A 17,953-nucleotide genomic window follows, 5' to 3' on the forward strand; every position below is an offset into this window, starting at 1 on the left:
CGACCAATACGTGACTTGGCACGCTCGGTAGTTGTGGGGAACTTGGGCTTTGGAATCAGGCAGATTTAGATTTTCACCACTCACTGGTTGTGAAATATGCTCTTTACCTCTCAAATCCTGTTTTTTTTCTCTCTGTGTCATGGGGATACATGAGCCTCTGTCACAGAGTTCTGTTAACCTTAAGTGAGATTTTGAACACACAGGACTCACAAAAAAATCCTATCGGAAGAAGAACTTTCATTATTATGTTCATTATTATTCACCCATTTCTTCCATCCTCTCAGGCAAGAAGCCCACAGTGAGCGCCTGTTTCCAACCACAAAGCTAGCTGCTCCTGGCTTCAGATGCAAAGAGGAATAAGTCCGGGACTCGGTTCTTGGGGAGTTCAATGTCCCAAGAAGAGAGAGACAGTAAACGAGTACTCCCTAGACAATATGAGCCTCCCATAGGTAGAGGGAAGTTGAGGACCTGAGAGGTGAGCAGAGGAGCTCTACTTACTCCCCCTCTTCCAGGAACGTTTCACATGATATGGGCAATATAGAATGTATTAAGCAGAAGGAACAGCAGATGTCATCCCTGGGAGGTAAGGCATGACAGGCTGAGGCACTAAAGGAAGTTTGGTGTGGTGTAGTTAGGTGAAGGGTAGGGAGTGATCACCCAGGTGGTTCAGTGGTGAAGAATCTGCCAGCCAATGCAGGAGGTCCGGGTTCGACCCCTGGGTGGAGAAGATCCCCTGGATCCCCTGGGAAATCCCATGGACAGAGGAACCTGGTGGGGCTACAGACCACGGGGTTGCAAAAGAGTTGGACACGACTTAGCAACCAAACAACAACAGGGAGTGGTCAGAGGAAGTTTCAGAGGTGGTAGGAGCCAGGTTGTGAAGACTGAGAACATAAAATCAAGGAGGAATTTAAAGCTCTGCACTTCCTGAAAAGAACCATCCCTGTGGGGATGGCTGCCAAGGAACGGTGCTACTCCATGAGGAAGGTGGGGAGAGAGCGGACTGGAGGATCATGAGGATTCCTTCCTATTTCACAGACACTACAGGCATCTTCAGGTTAATGATTACCTCAAATAAGGTGAAAGTGAGCACGGATCTCCACCCCAACCCACCCTGGGATGGGAACTGGGTAAGGGGCACAGTTGACAGTAACGATGTAGCAATGATGGATAAAATTCCCCCTGGGTGCTGTCTGCAGGATCAGGTTGGGGCACACCCTCTCGTGACTTCCCTGGCCCCTGCATAGCACCATGGAACACAACTGATGGGAAACAGAGGCAGGAGACTCTCCCAGCTTGTCATGTGCTTTTTCTGTCACATGCCCTCCAATTGGACAGGTGAAATATAACAGATAATAAAATACACCCAGGGAATGTGGGAAGGTCAAAAGATGACAGGTGAGAGTTCAGTGTAATCATGGACTGCATGAATAGAAACATCCCCAAGTTTGGCGGAGGGGAGTCATACTGACTATGAAGATATACATGATTTTGAAAAAGGTTTGTGTTGGTGGCAACCTGTAAAAGAAGATACTTCAGTGTATTAATTTCCTGGAGTTGCTATAACAAAGTTCCACAAACTTCTACAAACTACAGAAATTCATTGCCTCACAGTTGTGAAAGCTGGAAGTTCAAAATTAAAGTGTGTGCACTGTGCTCCCTCTGAACTTTAAGTTACCTTTAAGGGAAGAACCTGGCCTGGTCTTCCTAGCTTCTGGTGGTTGGCTAGTAATCCTTGGCTCACAGCCATATGTAGCACTTCAGTTTCCACCTGTATCATCATATGGTATTCTCTCCTCATGTCTCTGTATTTCTTCTCTTCTAAGTCACATTGGATTAGGGCCCACCCTAAAGACTGCATCTTTTTTTGAAAGATTTATTTATGGCTGCACTGGGTCTTTGTTGCTGCTTGCAAGATTTCTCTAGTTGCATCTACTCTGTAGATAAGATGCACAAGCTTCTCATTGCAATGGTTTCTCTTGTTGTGGAGAACAGGCTCTAAGTGCACGGGCTTAGTTTTCCCTTGGAATGTGGCATCTTTCTGGACCAGGGATTGAACCCATGTTCCCTGCATTGGCAGACAAATTCTTCACCACTGAACCAGCAGGGAAACCCATGACCTCATCTTAACTTGATTAAAGCTTCAAAAACCATGTTTCCAAATAAGATTACACTCAAAGGTCCTGGATGTTAGGACTTTAACAACTTTCGGCGGGGCATCTAGTTCAAGCCATAACAGCGTGTAAAAAGTGCTGTGCTGGAGCCATATGCAGGGATGACCCAATACAAGCCCTACCACCTGGGAACTCAGGGCTCCTCACAGGTTTTTCCTTTTGTAGAAGACAGGAAATCAAAGGTATCAGACCAGGAAAGCATGGCTTCATTGATTTAGACCACTGGTTTTTTAAAGGTGATCCTGAACCAGCAGTATCAACATCACCTGGGAGACTGTTAGAAAGGCAAATTCTCAGGTCCCATTCCAGACCTGCTGAAACAGAAACTCTGGGGTGAGGCCTAGGAAACTTTTAATAAGACTCTTGGTGACTCTGATTCATGCTCAAGTTTGAGAACCACTGACCTATGCCAATCTCCCACTGAACAGGTGGGAAAACTGAGCCCTAAACCCCATACACCACCCCCATTTACTGAGACTCTGAGCCAGGTAGACCCTTGACACACATCACCATTTTGTGCTCACTGTATTCACCCAATGCAATAGATACTACTATTCACCCCATTTTATACCTAAGAGAGTAGAGGCTTAGAGAGGTGAGTAAAATTCCAAACTCTCACAGCTATTAAAAGGTGGCACAGGGATTAGAAACAAATACACTACAGATCTGGCCAGACCCCAATTCAAGTCTATTGTGTTACCCATCCTGGTTGGTCTCAGCTGGAGGAGGCCAGATCCTTGAGCTGCCAGGAAGTGTGGGGCTAGCTCTGCCCTTCATGTTGTTTGGTCACTCAGTCATGTCCAGCTCTTTGCGACCCCATGGACTGCAGCACACCAGGCTTCCCTGTCCTTCAACATCTTGCTGAGTTTGCACAAACTCTTGTCTGTTGAGTTGGTGATGCTATCCAACCATCTCATCCTCTGTGGCCCCCTTCTCCTCTTGCCCTCAGTGTTTCCCAGCATCAGGGTCTGCCCTAGAAGAGGTTATAATCTGTGGGAAACCAGCCAGGAAGAATGAATCACAATGTTGGACACGCTCCCAGGGTGCTGTGTTGGATCTTAGTTGACTCAGGCAAGATCTTTCATTTTGGTGTATCGAATCTCTATTTGTGATGTGCAGGCTCACTAGTTGCAGTGCTCGGGTTTAGCTGCTCCATGGCTTGCAGGATCTTAGTTCCCCAGCCAGGGATCAAACCCACGTCCCCTCCATTGCAAGGTGGATTCTTAACCACTGGATCACCAGGGAAGTATGCCTTCTACATTTTAAAATGTCTTACCAGCAATGTGTTTATCATCTGATTTGGTTAATCCACTTTCTCAGGGAAATCATCAGCCACCCACACAAAGATGTATAATTAAGGCTGTCCACTGCAGTACACTTACAATAGTGAAAAATGGAAAAATCCACATACTAGAGTACTGTGCAGTTATTAAGTGTTAAGTTCTCCAAGACTGATGAAGCAGGGAAATGCTTACCATAGGGCATTAAGTGACAAATACCTGGTCACAAAACTCCACATATGGTTCTGATTGTTTTTTAAGTACTACTAATATATATTGTCTTCCCAGGTAGTGCTAGTGGTAAAGAACTTGTCTGCCAATGCAGGAGACACAGGAGACATGGGTTCGACCCACTGGGTCAGGAAGATCCCCTGGAGGAGGAAATGGCAACCCATGCCAGTATTCTTGCCTGGAGAATCCCATGGACAGAGGAGCCTGGTGGGCTACAGTCCATAGGGTCTCAAAGAGTCAGATATGACTGCATGACTGAGCACAATACATATTGAAAAAGCCTGGCAGGATGGTCACTACAGTGTTTACACTAGTGATTCTTGGGTGGTAATATGACCAGTGAATTTTCTTTACTATGCTTTTCTGATTCTCCTGAATTTTCTATAGGTACTACTACTGTAACTGGAAAATGAATATTTGGGGTTTTAAATTTCCCTGAAAAGCTAAGGAAAAGGGGAAAGAACAGAGGTCTGAGGAGTACATACTTTGTTCTAGGAGTCTCACAGATATGCTCACCCAACCATCCTATTGGCCCTCTTGACTCTCTGTTCGCATCTGACAGATCAGAAAACAGGCTGAGAGGAGAAGCAACTTGCTCCAGATCACACAGCTAGTGATGCTGGGAGCCAGGACCACGTCTGGCTGAGTTCACAGCCCAGATTCATTCCACATGTGAGTGCACACACATACATACTTGTTGCTGTTATTCAGTCACTCAGTCGCGTCTGACTCTTTGCGAGCCCATGGACTGCAGCACACCAGGCTTCCCTGTTCTTCACCCTCTCCAGGAATTTGCTCAAGCTCATGTCCACTGAGTCAGTGATGCCATTCCAACCATCTCACCCTTTGTCACCCCCTTCTCTTGCCTTCAATCTTTCCCAACATCAGGGCCTTTTCCAATGAGTCGGCTCTTCGCATCAGGTGGCCAGAGTATTGGAACTTCAGCTTCAGCATCAGTTCTTCCAATGAATATTCAGGGTTGATTTTCTTTTGGAATCAGTTCTTCCAATGAATATTCAGGGTTGATTTTCTTTTGGATTGACTGGTTGGATCTTCTTGCTGTCCAAGGACTCTCAAGAGTCTTCTCCAGCACCACAGTTCGGAGGCATCAGTTCTTCGGGGCTCGGCCTTTTTTATTGTCCAGCTCTCACATCCATACATGACTACTGGAAAAACCATAGCTTTGACTATATGGATCATTGGAGGCAAAGTAATGTCTCTGCTTTTTAATACACTAAGTTTGTAATTGCTTTTCTTTCAAGGATTAAGCGTCTTTTAATTTCATGGCTGCAGTGACCATCCACAGTGATTTTGGAGCCCAAGAAACTAACATCTCACCGTTTCCATTGTTTCTATATACTTGGAGTGGACATTTTTTGAAAAAAACCTAAGAAGCTGTAATTTTGATCTTAGAGTCTCAAGGTCACAGGGCTTCCAGTCTGGCCTGTTGGCCCTGGACACAACACACAGTGAAGAGCAGGCATGATTCTGCCTGTTGGTGCAGCACTGGACAACTCTTGTCTCAACTGAAACTCACAGGGATCCCATGAGTTTGGGTAGGGCAGGGATGATGCCCTAATCACCTCGTTACTGTAGAGCAAAGACACTTGTATCTTTGAGAGGGGAAGTGAGATCTGGTCAAGGTCAGGATGAATGAGGTGTGGCTATACAACCCTCCCCCAGCCCTTCTTCATAGCTCTCACATCCCTATACTTCCTCTCCCCTAGAAAGAGCGAAATCCAGGAGGCCACTGACACCAATGAGACCAAAGAATAAGCTCCAGAGAAGTGAAATCAATTCTTTTTTTTATTCCACTTTTTCTTTAATTTTTTTTGGCTGAGTTGTATGGCAAGTGGGATCTTAGTTCCCTGACCAGGGATCGAACCCATGCCCCCTGCATTGGGAGAACAGTCTTAACCACTAGACTGCCAGGGAAGTCCCCAGTTCCGTTTTAAAGACAGCGTGTAATTGAGACAGGATGTGCCTGAATGGCACAGTCGTTCCCAAGTTGACCTGAGTGGGCTACAGGGGCAACTGAGGCTTCACCTCAGACAGGCAGGCTCTATCAGCTCCTCTCACCTACCTGAGTTCCCAGCTCTCCAGCACCTAGAGAAAACTGCTAAAGACAGGATGCAGGAAGGAAAGAATTGGATCAGCTTTTATTTGGTTGTTAAAGAGGCAATATTTTAATTCTTTCTGAAGGAGTGAGCAGTAAAGGGTGTCCCTCCCACTCCCATTCTGCACCCTCTCCTGCCCTTCCGGGCTCCCAGTCTCCACCCAGGAGGCAAACACTCTCCCTAGCTTCTCTTCAGTCACTGTGGAGGAAGTCTTACCTGTCTACACAAATGACAATCAAATTTCAAATCCACTTCCTCCCCTCTCCTGGTGATTTTAGACATGTCAAAGGAGGGACTCAGAGCCCTGGATTTTTATCTTAGCTCTGTCACTCACAGTGCACCCTAACTCCACTCCTCTGAGCCCTGCTTTCCTCATCTACAAAGTGGGGCTACTGTGAGAATGAAGCTTGATTCAACGCTTTATAAGTAATTCCATTTTTTTTAGTACTATAAATATGGAAATGTCTGGGTCACAGCGAGGGGGAAGTAGGTCAATGAAGTAGACACATTTGGGCCCAACCCCAGGCCCTGAGAGTGTTGCAGCTCCCCCAGGAGAAAGGTGGCTGGCTCTTCTGGGAGATAAACAGAGGCAGTCTTGGGGGCTACCCTCTGCATGTCTGTTATGATCCCCTGCCCCCTGTCTTAGAGTCAGATTTTTATTAAGGGCCCCTTCAGCTCCTGGGTCAAGGAGAGGCGTCTAGGCAGTGCTAGGAGGTCACTGACTGACCTTGGCCCAGCCAACCAGTTGTCACTTAATCTCCAAAGCTCCACTCGGGGACCTGAGGGGTTCAGGGCCTAAGAGAGGGAAACCAAGACAGCCACACAGATATAGGGGAGCCTGGCAGACAAGATGGCAGATTCCCTCACAAGGTCAGCCAACAAAAGGGTCTGAAATAGTCTCCCTCTGGTAGAGGTCAGACCAGCAGAGATTTCACAAATGGTCCTTCAACTCTGGTTGGGTACAAATCCCTGGGTGGGATCATTTGTCTCTCCTTCCATCCACCCATCTGTTTGTCTTACCAAAAGTGCCTGCTGAGGCCTAGCCAGAGACAAGCCCTATCCTTGGCATAAGGCCACATCCTCAGATGAATCAGATTGGGCCGGTTGGAGCCAGTGGGTGGAAGACAGAGGACATCCCAGGCGGAGGGCACAGCAAGGACCAGGGCTTGTGGATGGGAAAATGTTGGGCCAGGGCAGATACTGAGATTGAGTGCAGGGTGGAGGGCCTGAGCTCCCAGCAGGTATGCCGAAGGTCATGGGGAGGCAAGGAAAGGAGGGACAAACAGTGGGCTGTAAAGAAATAGGCAAAGAGACCGGGACAGTGGAGGAAGCAAGGGAGAGAAGGAGAGGGTGGAGGTAGGGCCTCATACTTAGTTCCATGGGGTGAGCCAGCTGGTGTTCTGTGGGCCTGTCTTTTTAAGTATTTATTTGGCTGTGCCGAGTTTTCATTGCGCCATGTGGGATCCTGAGTTGTGGTGTGTGGAATCTAGTTCCCTGACCAGGGATCCACTGAACCCTGGCCTCCTGCATTGGGAGCGCAGTCTCAGCTTCTGGACCACCAGGGAAGTTCCCTGGGGTCTGTCTGCCTTAATGCCCAGTGGTTAAAGTCCAAACTCCCCACTCCCATTATGAGACCCTGGTACTGCCTAAGCCCTCCTCCTACCCCAGGGCTCCCAGACCCCCACAACCACAGGACTCCTTTGCCCGCCCCCGCCCGCCCAACCCTGACACCAGGGGAAAGTAGGAAAGAGCCCAAGAATCCAGGAGTGAGACAATGGGGAGTAAAGCCCTCAGTCTCTAGCTAGAAGATCTGCAGCGAGAAGTCACTTCACCTCTCTGGGCCTCAGTCTCCTGCTCTATGCAATCAGGCTAGTGGAAGTATACCACCCTTTGCTGTAGGAAAGCCGAGGGGGGTTAGGAAACAGGAAGGATCCAAAGCTTGGCCCAGCACCTGGATCCTTCCCCAAACAGGGGAAACTTCATTCCTGGACACTTGATGGTCAGTGCAATTTGCAGTTTCAAGGGGCCCCAGTCCAAGAGGACTCGGAACCCAGAGCCCAGGTCTCCGGTGGTGGAACGTACCTCCCAGGGACAAGCCTGGGGGACGGACGGGGTGTGGAGAAACGGAGGCGGCCCTCGATGGGTGGCTTCTCCTGCCCCAGAGGCTGTACACGTGCTGGAGGGAAGGAGGAATAGGGCTCGGCCAGGGTCAGGGTGGGGGTGGGGTTTAGGTCCCCTTGACACCCCCCACACAGCCCGCATCTCAACTCAGGGCTCAACTGGCTTGCGGGGTGGGTGGGAGAGGGCAGGGCGGGGCAGGGCCAGCCTCTCTCGCCCTACTAGGGGGTGGGGGGGGCGGGTCCCCTGGGAACCGCTCCTCCCGCCTGCCGCCGCTTTAAGAGGCTGCTCCGCAGCAGCGAGCGGGGCCGGAGCCGCAGCCCGAGCGAGCAGAACTGAGCCGAGCCGGCAGGTGACGGCAGCGGCATGACCGGCCACCACGGCTGGGGCTACGGCCAGAACGACGGTAGGCACAGACCCCAGCCGGCCCCCATCCACTGGGACTCGTCCCTGACCCTCCCACCCAGCGGGACCTGAAAGCCCCCTATCCTCCAGGCGAGATGGGGACCCTTCTCCCATCCACCCCCCAGAGCCCGGCCCACCCGCTGGGTCAGAGCCCTGACTCCCCCGCACCTGGCGCAAAGTGCGCGCTGCTCTCCGTCCGGCCCCGCCGCCAGCGAGCCAAGCGCGTCCTGCCTCCTCCTCCGCGCAGCCCCTGACGACCCAGCTCGCTGGGACCCTGGCCGGACACTCACTCACTCATGCCCGCCGGAGTGCGCAGCGGGTGGAGGTAGCCCAGGGCAGCTGGGGGCGGTCCGAACGCAGCGCGCTGCGCGGTGTCTGTGCGGGGAGCGCGCACGGCTGGTGTGCGGTGACCTCCCGGGAGCTGGGCTCCGCGTGGGCAAGGGCGCGGTGTCCCTGGCAGAGTTTGCCCGTCGAAGTGTCCAAGCTTTCGAGTTGGCAGGTATGTGAAGGAAGGGAGCATCTAAGGGCGCACGGATGTGTCTGCGTGTCTGCCTCTGGCAGGATGTCTGAGCACGTCCCAGTGTGAGACAAGGGAGCCGGTGGCCCACATCAGCCTCCTGGTCTGACCCGGAGAATAGCTCTTCGATCCTGCCTCAATTTTCTTAAAATGCAGAAGAAGGGAGAAGAGGCAGAAGGTGAGAGCCAGACCACTTGAGTGTGGGTCTGCGGCAGGGCAGTTCCTTTGAGGCTATTTCTTACCAAGCTGGGATGGGGATGTGGGATAAGAGTTCTTAGCTTTCCCCGAGGAACCAAGATCCAGAGGAAACCAAGGCAAGGCAGGTGGGGGTGGGAGAAGGGGAGTGCTGGTGGGAGGAACAACCCCATCCCTACTTATCTGCAGAGAGGCAGGCACTCTGTGAGAGGTGGATGGGGGTCCTGGATACCAAGTCTGGGGGTCTGGGGCTTACAATTGGGTCAGAGAGAGTTAGGGAGGTGTTGTGGGGTCTTTGCCCCCGCTCTGAGGTCCCAAGCACAGAGGAGCATATTTTGAAGGGGAAAACCCTGTTTGGACATGCAAAAGCTAGAAAGAGATTTTCAGAAAAAGGCAACAGAGATCCACAGAGATGCAGAGAGAGGCAGAGAAGGGGCAGGTTGACAGGACCCTCCTAGAAGATTCTCTCCCCCCATCCCCAGCTCCTGCTTCCAGCCAGCTTCTGGGTGCCTCCCCCAGAGTCCAAGTCCCCTGACTTTAGCCTTCTTGCTAGTCCTGACCACCAGCACTGAATGTCCAGTATTGCATTAGGTCTGCCCTGTAGCTGGCCTCCCTGAAGCTGCTGTGCCTCACCCAGTCCTGGGTCACGCAGCCAAGGGACAGTGAGGGTGGGAAGGACAGAGGATGGAGGTGCCGGCATGCGGCATGCTCACAGGACTTCAAAAATAACCCACAGTGGGTCTGGGCCACGCTTCTGAGTCATCCGCTGGGGACACAGTTCTGTCGGCACCTGCTGCTGTTTTCTCAGGAAAACTTAAGAAGCCAAAAACGGGGAGAAGCACCAGCCGGCAGTGGCTCTAAAAATAGGCTGCATCTCAGGATGTTCCCCAGGGAGATGCCGAGCCTCTCGGCTGCAGATGGAATCTCTGGGAGGCAGGTGGTGGGTGCTCGTGGGTGTGCACACAGGTGTGCATGTATGTGCATGAGCATGTGTTTTGCTGTAGTCTGTTAGTGCAGACCTGGATTTGCAACAGGGGGTATCTACATGTGAGGGTGCATATATGTGTGTCAGAGATACTTGGAAGAGCTGCACATTTGTACACATGTGTTACTGGGCCTGCCCACTCTGGATGCGGTGAGCCCAGGTCACTGTGCACATATGTCTGCACTCATGAAAATCTCCCTGGACCTGCACATGCCCAAGGACGGCAGCTAGGGGGCAAGGCATGCACACACTGTGTGTTTACTCCTGTACCCAAGTGTGCATGCGCACGTGCACAAGTGACTCTCAGTGCCCTCATCTGTGAAATGGGAATCACACTTGTCTCTACTTGACAAGGCTATTGTGAGAAGCAAATGCATGTCATAGAGCCAAAGTGAAGTTGATGTGAGCTTTTGTCATCATTATTACGAACACTGACTGGAACTTGGTCAGATGCAAGAAGAGGCCAGACACCTGGTAAGGTCGGGTCAATGACCTCGGGGCTTTGGGGACCTCTCTAAACATATCCTGGGTGTCGGGGAGGACCTGCTACCCCAGACTGCCCCTGAGCCTGTAGCTTTTGTGTGCTCTCTTCCGCACATTAGCTCTCTGCATCTCCTATCAGCCATGGGTAGAGAGCTTTGGGGAGGCCATTTCACAGACAAGAAAGTGGAGGCTAAGAGGGGAAGTGGCAAAGCTGGGAGTGACGCTCCAAACCATGTGACTCCAGAGCAGGGGCTAACCTCTGAAAGTATATAGCATGGAGACCATCCCCCACGGATGCCCTCATCTGCAGCCCTGAGATCTGGGTTGGCCTGAGTCCTTGCCCTCTTCCCGCCATCTGCAGGCCCCTCACACTGGCACAAGCTGTATCCCATTGCCCAGGGAGACCGCCAGTCACCAATCAATATCGTATCTAGCCAGGCTGTGTACTCACCCAGCCTGAAGCCACTGGAGATCTCCTATGAGTCCTGCACATCCCTCAGCATCGCCAACAATGGCCACTCTGTCCAAGTGGACTTCAATGACAGTGATGACCGAACTGGTAAGTGGCCCCTGCCGGCCCCTGGCACTCTTCTCCCTGGAATCCTAACCTGATTGGGGTAGGCTCAAGAAGGGCAGAACACCATGCTGGGAAAGGAAGGCTCCACTTTTAACCAGTTGTGAAGCCTCAGTCTCCTGATGCATAAAATGGGGGCATTAAGACCCTGTTTCCCTCCCTGGGGTCACAGAGAGGAAAAACGAAAAAACCTGGAGTGATGTCTGTAGTGCTGGCATGTAGTAGATGCACAAGAAACACTAATTCTCTTTCTTCTCTTTCATTTAGTGCTTGAGGTCAGGTTTGTTTCCACTCCCTGCCTCATCACTGACCTGCTGTGTGGCCTAAGGCCAAGCCCTCCTCTCTGTGTGATCTGGTTAAGCCCAGCAGAAAGAGAACGGAGCTAAAATGTTCTGCGTGCCAGGCCCCTTGTTAAGGTCATAAGCAGTTGGTTCATTCCTCTCAAGAACTTGCCTGTAAGATGGGCTAGCAGAAACTTAGTGAACTGGGGAAGACCAGAACCTGCCTGGTCCTACTCCGAAGTCTCCAGCCCACCTACAGCCTCAAATCCCAACCATCTTGGACCAAAGAGAACCTAGTGGGAACTTGTGGCAGCTCCTTCCAGGGTCTCTTTGCCCTGGGGTTAGAGGATTCTTCCATGATAAATTCCTAGACAGAAGGCTTGGGAGTGTTCCTTAGTATAGGGATTTTTGTCCTTATGACCAAGCCTGTGAGGGGGTCGAGTGGGACAAGGGGGGGAACCTGCTAAAGTTTCTTACATAAGCAAGTGACTGGTACTCTGCCCCTCTGTCTCCTACCCCTGCCTGCCATACATGCAATGAAAGTACTCAGGGGAACTCAGATTTCAAATAGAGAATCAAAAGGCAGAGAAGAGGAGGAAAGCCAGATAGGAATTATCTTATTTGCTTAGTCCTGAGTTCTCTCTTAGGTTAGGAAAAAAGGGAAAGAGGATCAGTTATAATTCTTGCTGCAGAAGGGAGGAAATCCAACAGATCCTCCGAAGAGAGACACAGCATTCCTGGTACTGAATTCTAAGTAAAAGGCTGTCACCCAGAGCTTTGGGGAGGGACATGGGGCTCTTGATGACATTGTTGTTGTTTAGTCACTAAGTCGTGTCCAACAGGGTGTTCACAGGCGACCCTGTGGAATGTAGCCCGCCAGGCTCCTCTGTCCTTTGGGATTTCCCAGGCAAGAATACTGCCGTGGGTTGCAATTTCTTCCTCCAGGGAATCTTCCCAACCCAGAGATCAAATCTGCATCTCCTGCACTGGCAGATTCTTTACCACTAAGCCACCAGGGAAGCACCTAAGATCACAGTTTATGAAGGAGTAGTTTCAAGGGACTGGACCTTCTGAATAACCTTCAGAGGACACTGAGGGGTCAATTCAGACATAAGGAGCTCAGTGAAGGCCACTCTTGGTAGGGGAGGCCCAAGTGAGCATTCTTCTGGACCATGGATCCAGGGGCTCACTTTCTAGCCTGGCTGGAGTTCCCTCCCTTAATAGAATGCCCAGGCCTGAGGGGTTAAGGGGCCCAGTGGAAAGAAAGTAAGCTGAGGAGTGAGAGAGTTGGGGCCCTGCCACTTCCCAGCTGTGTGACCTTGGGCAAAAGACCTATCTTTCCGAGCCTCTGTCCCACATCTGGCCAGGGCAGGTAACAATGTGTCCCCCTCTAGGCCACTGTGGGGGTTGATGTCTGCAGAGTGCCTGAACACATAATAAGTACACCGTGAATGGCAGTGTGTTCTGTGGTCAGGATGCAGAGAGCAGACTGAGGAAGCCAAGCTCAAGGGTTAGGGAGGGAGGTCACTCTCTAAGAGGTTACACTATAGAGTCCCAGGTGGGGCATGCTTGGAGGAGTGAGCCTCCACAGTCCATATCAGAAGCTCAATCTACAGACCTTCCCCAGGATGGGGGCATCCTGATTGGGCCTCAACCCAGAGCCACAACCTTCAGGTTCAGTTAACCACCCAGCATTGCCATGGACAGACCTGCTGCTCACATGAGGCAGGACAGTGAGACGGGGCCTCTGGGGTGTCCCATTATCCTCCTCCTTGAGGGGCCCACAGGGGTCAGGGCCCTGCCCCGGTCACCCATCCTGGACGGGCCTAGTGGAACTCTGAGCCCCGGGCCGTCACCTGATCCAGGAGCTCACATTCAGACCTGGCGGGGGCTCCCTCCACTGCTAGATCTATTTCAGCTAGAAATTTAATCAGTCCCAGGAGGCCTTGTGTGTGGCCTCTGCTCGCTGGGTATCAGAGTAGGAAAGTCACAAAACCAGCATAAACTGGCCCTGCCAAAGAGGCCATGAGGGTGGGATTCTGATCAAGACAGGGGCCTGACCCTTGGAGTGGGGACCCTCAGGAGCTGGCCTCTGGACATCAGGCCCTGGGGAGCCACCAGTTTCTGGGCAGGCAACACAGCCTGGTGATTAGGGCCTTGGGCTCTGGACTCACATGAAGTAGATGTGGGCTTATATCTTAGCTCAGTGCCTTGCTGTGTGTGACCTTGGACAAAGACCTTGCCCTCTCTGTCTCTCGGTTCCTCCTTTATACAATAGGAATAATAATAGGTTCTGTCCTTCTGTGTTACCATGAAGACTAAAGAAGAGAATCCTTTGACCCAGCTCTGAGTCAGGGCTGCAGGCATGGGACGTCTACCATTAGTGGCAAAGAGGGTCTGAGAGGCAAAGTCCCAGCTTCCACTGGAAAGTGGGCAGGAGTGGGGAGGACAGCCTGATGGAAGGATGTACCCTGTCAGTACCAGACTCCTCTGCCACCTACAGGCCTCCAGGATTTCTGCCCTGGCCCAGTCAAAGGCATAAGGGAACTGCGTGGGGACCGATCCAAGTCCACTTAGCCCCAGGAATGTTCCAAATGAAAAGTTTATCCCCCTCCTGGGCACTACCCCGATGCTAGTACTGCTGCCTTCAGGCAGTGTGGGGTCTCTCACGACTTGCTACAGGTCCCCCTTCTCCCCGCAGTGGTGTCTGGGGGCCCCCTGGATGTGCCCTACCGGCTTAAGCAGTTCCATTTCCACTGGGGCAAGAAGCATGGTGTGGGCTCGGAGCACACGGTGGATGGCAAGTCATTCCCCAGCGAGGTAAGACCCTCCTCTGCCTGATGGGGGAAGGAGTGGGGGTACTGGGGGCCAAGGGTTTGCTAGGTGCCCAGTGTGGGGCGCTGGAGGGAGTGAAGTCCCCTAGGGGACCTCCACCCACCCTCAGCACAGGGTCTTCCACCTGAAGTTGGCCCACTGTTGTGCTGATTTGTGTGTCCTGAAAGAATTTTCTGAAGGGCAAATCCAGTCCCATCACAGCCTTGCAACAACCCTTCAAGGATTAAGCCTGGCCTTCAAGGGCCTGCATGACCTGGCTTTGCCTGGCCTCATCTCACCTTGACCTCTTCTCATACTGACCTCCATGTAACGAATCCCTGCCTGCACCTGCCTTTTTCATGTTGCCGTTGTTATTGTTTAGCCGCTAAGTCTTGTCCTACTCTTTTGCAACTGCATCGACTATAATTCGCCAGGCTCCTCTGTCCATGGGATTCTCCAGGCAAGGATACTGGAATGGGTTGCCATTTCCTTCTCCAGGGGATCTCCTGGACCCAGGAATCAAACCCCCATCTCCTGTGTCTCCTGCATTGGCAGGCGGATTCTTTACCACTGAGCCACCTGGGAAGCTTGGCTCTTTCATGCCTCTAGGCATTCACCTATGCTGTTCTTTCTGCCTGAAATGCCTTGCCCCGAGAGTTCCATCGGGTAACCCTCTTCTGATTCTCTGGCCTCAGCTGCAGGATCCACTTCCTCAGGGAGGTGTCACATTAGATGGTCATTATCTATTTCATAGTTCATGGAGGGCAGAGCCGGAGCTTTTTGGTCCCTTGGGGCTCAGGAAAGGGTCAGACCTAGAACAGGGTAAATGCTCTTTGACCCATGGCTCCCAGAGGAGCCCCTCCTGCAGGGGGGCCAGGAGTCCTGTGGGAGTGAGGGAAGCCTAGCCCTGAACTCTCACGGACCGTGGGAGGCACTAAAGGCCTGTTGTTGCCCTGTAGCTGCACCTGGTTCACTGGAACGCCAAGAAGTACAGCACCTTTGGGGAGGCGGCCTCGGCGCCCGATGGCCTGGCTGTGGTCGGTGTCTTCCTGGAGGTGAGAGGGTTCCCGGGGACCCAGAGGGCCATGGGAGGCCTGGTGCCACCCCGAGTCACAGAACACAGTGAATTCTGGGCTCACGCTGCCTTCTCTCTGACAGACGGGGGATGAGCACCCCAGCATGAACCGTCTGACAGATGCGCTCTACATGGTTCGGTTTAAGGTGAGACCAGGGGTCGGTGCCCTTGATCCAGAGCAGCCTGGGAGGGGAGGGAGGACCACGCTAGATTGTGGTGTGGGCCCTCACACTCCTCCATCCTGGCAGCAGACCCTTGCAGAGGTGAAGGGTCAGGTCCGGAGCTGTGGGGTGCTGCGACTGACTCCTCGTCATCAGGGTCCATGGCTCCACTGTACGCCCAGCATGCGGTCTGGTTTGGTATAGGATTCATAAGATGCTTATCACTTTAATGGTCCTCCAACAGGCAGCACCACTGAGGTTTGTCGAGGGCAAAGGAGAGAACATGATGCCCCAAGAGCTTAGGAACCACAGCTTTCTAATGCAAAAGGATGGGTAAAGAGGGCTGGCCAGGCTGGGAGATGGCCTCTGGGATCGCAGACATTTGCCCACAGTTTGCCTCAGTGGGTCATATAAGCCTAAATCCTATTGACAGAAATGGGCAGGGAGGATGCTGCTCTCATCCTGGTGGGAGGTTTGTGCTGATTCCTGGGTTCCCCACCCTGCCCCAGGGCACCAAGGCCCAGTTCAGCTGCTTCAACCCCAAGTGCCTCCTGCCTGCCAGCCGGCACTACTGGACCTACCCCGGGTCCCTAACGACACCACCGCTGAGCGAGAGCGTCACCTGGATTGTGCTCCGGGAGCCCATCCGTATCTCTGAGAGGCAGGTGAGTCCTCCCAGAGCAGCAGATGGAGGGAGGCAACACTCAGGGACACCTGGGCAGCGTGACCATAGCAGCCCACAGCCTGCGGTCCCACCATCAAGGTTCCCATGTTTTGCTAATAAATGTTCAGATTCTTGGGTGGGGGTCAGCTTGGTTGTTAGTCATTAGGACCTGGGCACAGGCTAGAAGGAGAGATCCCTGGATGCTGGGACCGCCCCTAGCGTGCTAGAATCTGAATGCTGCATTTGTGGACGATTCTTAGCTGGAGTGAAGATTGGAACTGGAGCTACACAGAGCAGGACCTAGGTTCAGAGGCTCTTTAGTGAATAAGTCACTGAGGTCAGGGGTCCCAACAGGAAATGAGTGGGGAGAAGTAGGGACAAGCCCTCGGGGCAGGAGGAGAGAAGGGCAGAGCTGGCTGGGCAGGGTATGCCAGATGATGTGTCTGGGGTCAGAGGGGACCGCAGCTCCCCCATTCTGCCCTGAGTATCTCTCCTGCCTTAAGATGGAGAAATTCCGGAGCCTGCTTTTCACCTCAGAGGAGGATGAGAGGATCCACATGGTGAACAACTTCCGGCCGCCACAGCCACTGAAGGGCCGTGTGGTCAAGGCCTCCTTCCGGGCCTGAGCTGCCTACCTGTCCAGTCAGTCACCGGGGCACCATCTTCCCAAGGGCTTCCATGTCAGCAGACACCAAACCATCCGAGGCTCCCTGCCTGGGGTTGCTGTGGACCCTCCTTCAGCTGGCTTGCTCCTTGGCCACGCTGAAGGCTTCTTGACGGGACCCTCAAGCCAGGGGACACCTTTCAGCCACCCTGGGGACAGGAAGGGACCTGAGCCGAGTGTGGCCCAAGCCTGAGGCTGCCTTTGCTCTCCAAGACCCAAAGGCCCCTGGGAACCTCCTCTTGTCTTCCCCACCGGCAGTGGCAGCAGCCCTACCCCGAGCTCACACTGTGACGGATGAGACCAAACTCTCTGGGGCAGGCAGCTGGCACTCCTGGAAAGACTCAAGCAATAATTAGAAGAGTGGGCAGAGCTGCCCTCTCAGCATTACCTCTTCTGCGGGCCTCCGCCATGCACGCACCTCACTGCCAGGCCATTAAAACGGACTCAGCCTGCTGCAGGTGACGTGGCCTTCTCCTTCCAGCCACCTGCTGCCGTAGGCAGGCACTGGCTACAGCTTATGTAGTATCTCCCTTCATCCCCACCCAGCCACCAAAGCCACCTACATGACAATCCATCCATGCACTGATTAATAAATTCAACCATTCATGCAGCAAATACCCACTGAGTGCCTGTGTTCTATCAAGTACCGTTCTGGACATTGGAGAGGCCATGGTGATGAGTCAAGCTCAGGGCCATGGGCACTGAGCTCAGACTGTGATATCTTCATCTGATGAAGGAATTAAATTCCAACCAGTGTTCCAAGGCAGAGAGATGGGAACAATGTGTTTGAGCAGAAAGAGCAGGGGTGCCAGCTCCCAGGTGAGAGCCCAGGGTGTCTGTAGAGTGGAGAAGCACCATTGGGGCTGGGGCCCTGGGGGAGGGCCTGGAACTCTCTCCAAGGCTAGTGGGAGTCAGGAAGGATCTGGAGTAAAGGAAGGGGAGGCCAGATGTGCAAAGGGGGAGATCCCTGGGGAGTGTTGGGGGGCAGGCAGGAATGGCAGCAGGGGGAGATGTTGGCCAGTGGCCAGGAGAAAGAATACAGCGTGGTGGAGGCTGGGAGCAGGGGGCTGAATGAGGGAGATTTAGATAGCATTTAGTGATCTATGAGGGAGGGGGGTGGGGGGAGTGCAGAGTATGTCCCTGGGTAGAGAGAGGTGACAGGAGAGCCTGGGCAAGAGGAGACCAGGAGGGACACGGCATTTGTGGAGCCCTGGA

The 17,953-nt window shown here is 52.7% G+C and overlaps 1 protein-coding gene across 1 annotated transcript; it reads left to right on the forward strand.

Annotated features, from left to right (window-relative positions):
- The first annotated feature begins 8,286 nt into the window (after positions 1–8,286).
- On the forward strand, positions 8,287–16,700 carry CA7 (carbonic anhydrase 7). Its single transcript, XM_065920518.1, has 7 exons — positions 8,287–8,326; positions 10,867–11,064; positions 14,062–14,180; positions 15,134–15,229; positions 15,333–15,395; positions 15,920–16,075; positions 16,578–16,700. Exons 1-7 carry the CDS (start codon positions 8,287–8,289, stop codon positions 16,698–16,700), a joined length of 795 nt encoding a protein of 264 aa, XP_065776590.1.
- The last annotated feature ends 1,253 nt before the right edge of the window (positions 16,701–17,953 follow it).

Source organism: Muntiacus reevesi, chromosome 2 (genome assembly GCF_963930625.1).
Source record: "Muntiacus reevesi chromosome 2, mMunRee1.1, whole genome shotgun sequence".
Lineage (NCBI taxonomy): Eukaryota > Metazoa > Chordata > Mammalia > Artiodactyla > Cervidae > Muntiacus > Muntiacus reevesi.